We start from the raw sequence: 2379 nt of genomic DNA, 5'->3' as shown, positions 1-2379 counted from the left end.
GTGAACAGTCGTTAGTCCGCGATGGAGCGGGCTACGACGAGGTCTTCCTATCAGGTCACGAGCCCGAGGAAGGCTTCACCTGGTTGTCAAAGAGGGAAACGTCAGCCCAATCTTCAAACGAGAAAGTGGAAAGTTATAAAGGAGAAGATGAGGGAGTGATGAGTGATGAGGAAGATAAGGGGGAAGAGAGAGAGAGAGAGAGAGTCACGAGGATAATAATGACTATGACGAGGAGGCTTTAGATAGCACCTCGGGAGCCTCCGGAGATGACTATCCTTTCATCCTCCTCAAGATATGGACTGTTAATGACTTTTTACTAACGATGTCGGACAAAGTCTTCAAAACCTTATGAGACCATTACCAAACACTGGACGACATCCCAATCCATCTCTCTGGGAAAATTGAGAAACGCTACTCGGGGAAAACCGCGAACGTTGGCATGTACGATGCCATGTTTGCGGCAAGATTGAGGCTACCGCTGACGATGCTTCACCATCAGCTGGCCAATTTTTTGGGTTTGTCCGTTAGCCAAATTGCCCCTAACGCTTAGAGGATATTCATCGGGGATGAGATTTTGTGGGGTCATCTAAGTGGCGAAAACCGTCAATTAACCATTGACAAGTTCTTTTGGTGCTATTGACCCCAACATATAGTCTCGTCTCAGGGGATATACCACTTTACGGTGAGGAAGAAGGGGCTAAAGTTGGTACTTGTTATGCCTGACTTTAATAGGAATTGGAAGGGCAAGTATTTCTTTGTAAAAGGGACGATGCCCCATGGTTATTTTAACAACACTTGAGCTTTTGTCAAGGATTCAGGTTAATCCTGTCTTTTCTTTTTCTTTGTTTGTTTGTTTCAAACTTCTAGCACCATCTACTTCCCTTATTTTCATCTAGCATTCGTCCACGTATCATAGAGGAGTAAGAAGCCTTCATCCGTCGAGTAATAAAGATCCCATTGGAGGAGCGAAAGTGCCGGGATCTTATTACACTCGACACTTTGCACCTTTACTGTGGAGGTCCAGAGCCGACGCCGGTAGCTCGTAAGCTAAATGCCTATTCCCGTCGACGCAAGTATCCCTTAATTTCTCCCATCGTCTTTGTACTCGTTTTCTTTTTGGTCGTCACTTGTGCAAATACTCGTCATTTGTCTTTGTAGAAATGGAGGCAGCCAGACAAAGGGTGAAGGAAACTGTTGCTCATAAGAAAGAGGAAGAGAAGAAAACTAAGGTGAGGGAGTTCTCGTCAGCCCCTAAGGTCGTCAGTAAGGGGACAACTAAGAGGAAAGGTGACGGGAAGGACGACCGTCCGTCGAAAAAGGCGTCCGTCACTCCTAGAGAGAAGCTTCCTAAGAAGCCGTCACCTCCAAAGCACGGGGCTGGCAAGGGGTTGATGACGACGCCTGGCCCCGTCACTCAAGATTCTGAGCGTCGTCTCCTTACCCACAAGGATTGTACTGTCGGGATGCTTGAGTCCATTATCAAAGATAAAGACGCGAATCCTTGTGTTGGCCAAGTGACGGGGGAGCTGGGGGATTCAGGCCTCTTTGACCTTGCTCGAGTAAGTTTCTTTCATTCTTTCTTTAATTTATTCATTTTCATGCTAACCAGCTAACGATTTCTCTGTCTTGTAGGCACTAGTTCGTATGAAGGCTTTACAAGGGTGATTGTCCGTCAGCAAAAGGATATTAAGAACCTGACTGATGAGCAAGAACAATACAAGAGCACCCTCCATACCCTCAACCAAGAGGTGAAGGAGTTGAAAGAAAAGCTGAAGGAGGAGGGTCGTCAGCAGAAAAAAGATCTAGAAGCCAAGGAGACGGTGGAGAAGGAGTTGGCGACTATGTTGGACTAATGAACTCGTCCACTTTAGGGACTTAGCAATAAACTCGTCCACTTTATGGACTTGATAATAAACTTGTCCACCTTATGGATTGATAAACTCGTCCACTTTATGGACTTGGTAATAAACTCGTTCACCTTATGGACTAATGAACTTGTCCACTTTATGGACTTGGTAATAAACTCGTCCACTTTGTGGACTAATGAACTCGTCCATTTTATGGACTTGATACTAATCCAATTTATGGACTAATGAACCACTTTATGGACTTAGTAATAAACTCGTCCACTTTATGGAATAATGAACTCGTCCACTTTAGGGACTTAGTAATAAACTTGTCCATTTTATGGACTAATGAATTCGTCCACTTTATGGACTAACGAATTTTTCCACTTTATGGACTTTATAATATTTTGTAAAAAAACACATTAGTCATATCTGAATAAAACTCCTCTTATCATGATAAATCATGCATTCGTAAAAAAGTAGTTCTCTAAAAAAAAACCCGCCCTTTGGGCTTAAAAATTATTTGTAGCAA

General features: G+C 43.7%; 1 protein-coding gene across 1 annotated transcript; it reads left to right on the top strand.

Moving 5' to 3' along the window:
- The first annotated feature begins 1127 nt into the window (after positions 1–1127).
- On the top strand, positions 1128–1858 carry LOC115989449. The gene is made up of 2 exons (XM_031113133.1): positions 1128–1559; positions 1633–1858. The coding sequence occupies exons 1-2, from the start codon at positions 1161–1163 to the stop codon at positions 1663–1665; spliced, it is 432 nt and encodes a 143-aa protein (XP_030968993.1). The 5' UTR covers positions 1128–1160; the 3' UTR covers positions 1666–1858.
- The last annotated feature ends 521 nt before the right edge of the window (positions 1859–2379 follow it).

This window comes from Quercus lobata, chromosome 5 (genome assembly GCF_001633185.2).
Source record: "Quercus lobata isolate SW786 chromosome 5, ValleyOak3.0 Primary Assembly, whole genome shotgun sequence".
Lineage (NCBI taxonomy): Eukaryota > Viridiplantae > Streptophyta > Magnoliopsida > Fagales > Fagaceae > Quercus > Quercus lobata.
The sequence above is the reverse complement of the archived record's forward strand: the minus strand, read 5'-3'. Positions and strand labels throughout refer to the sequence as shown.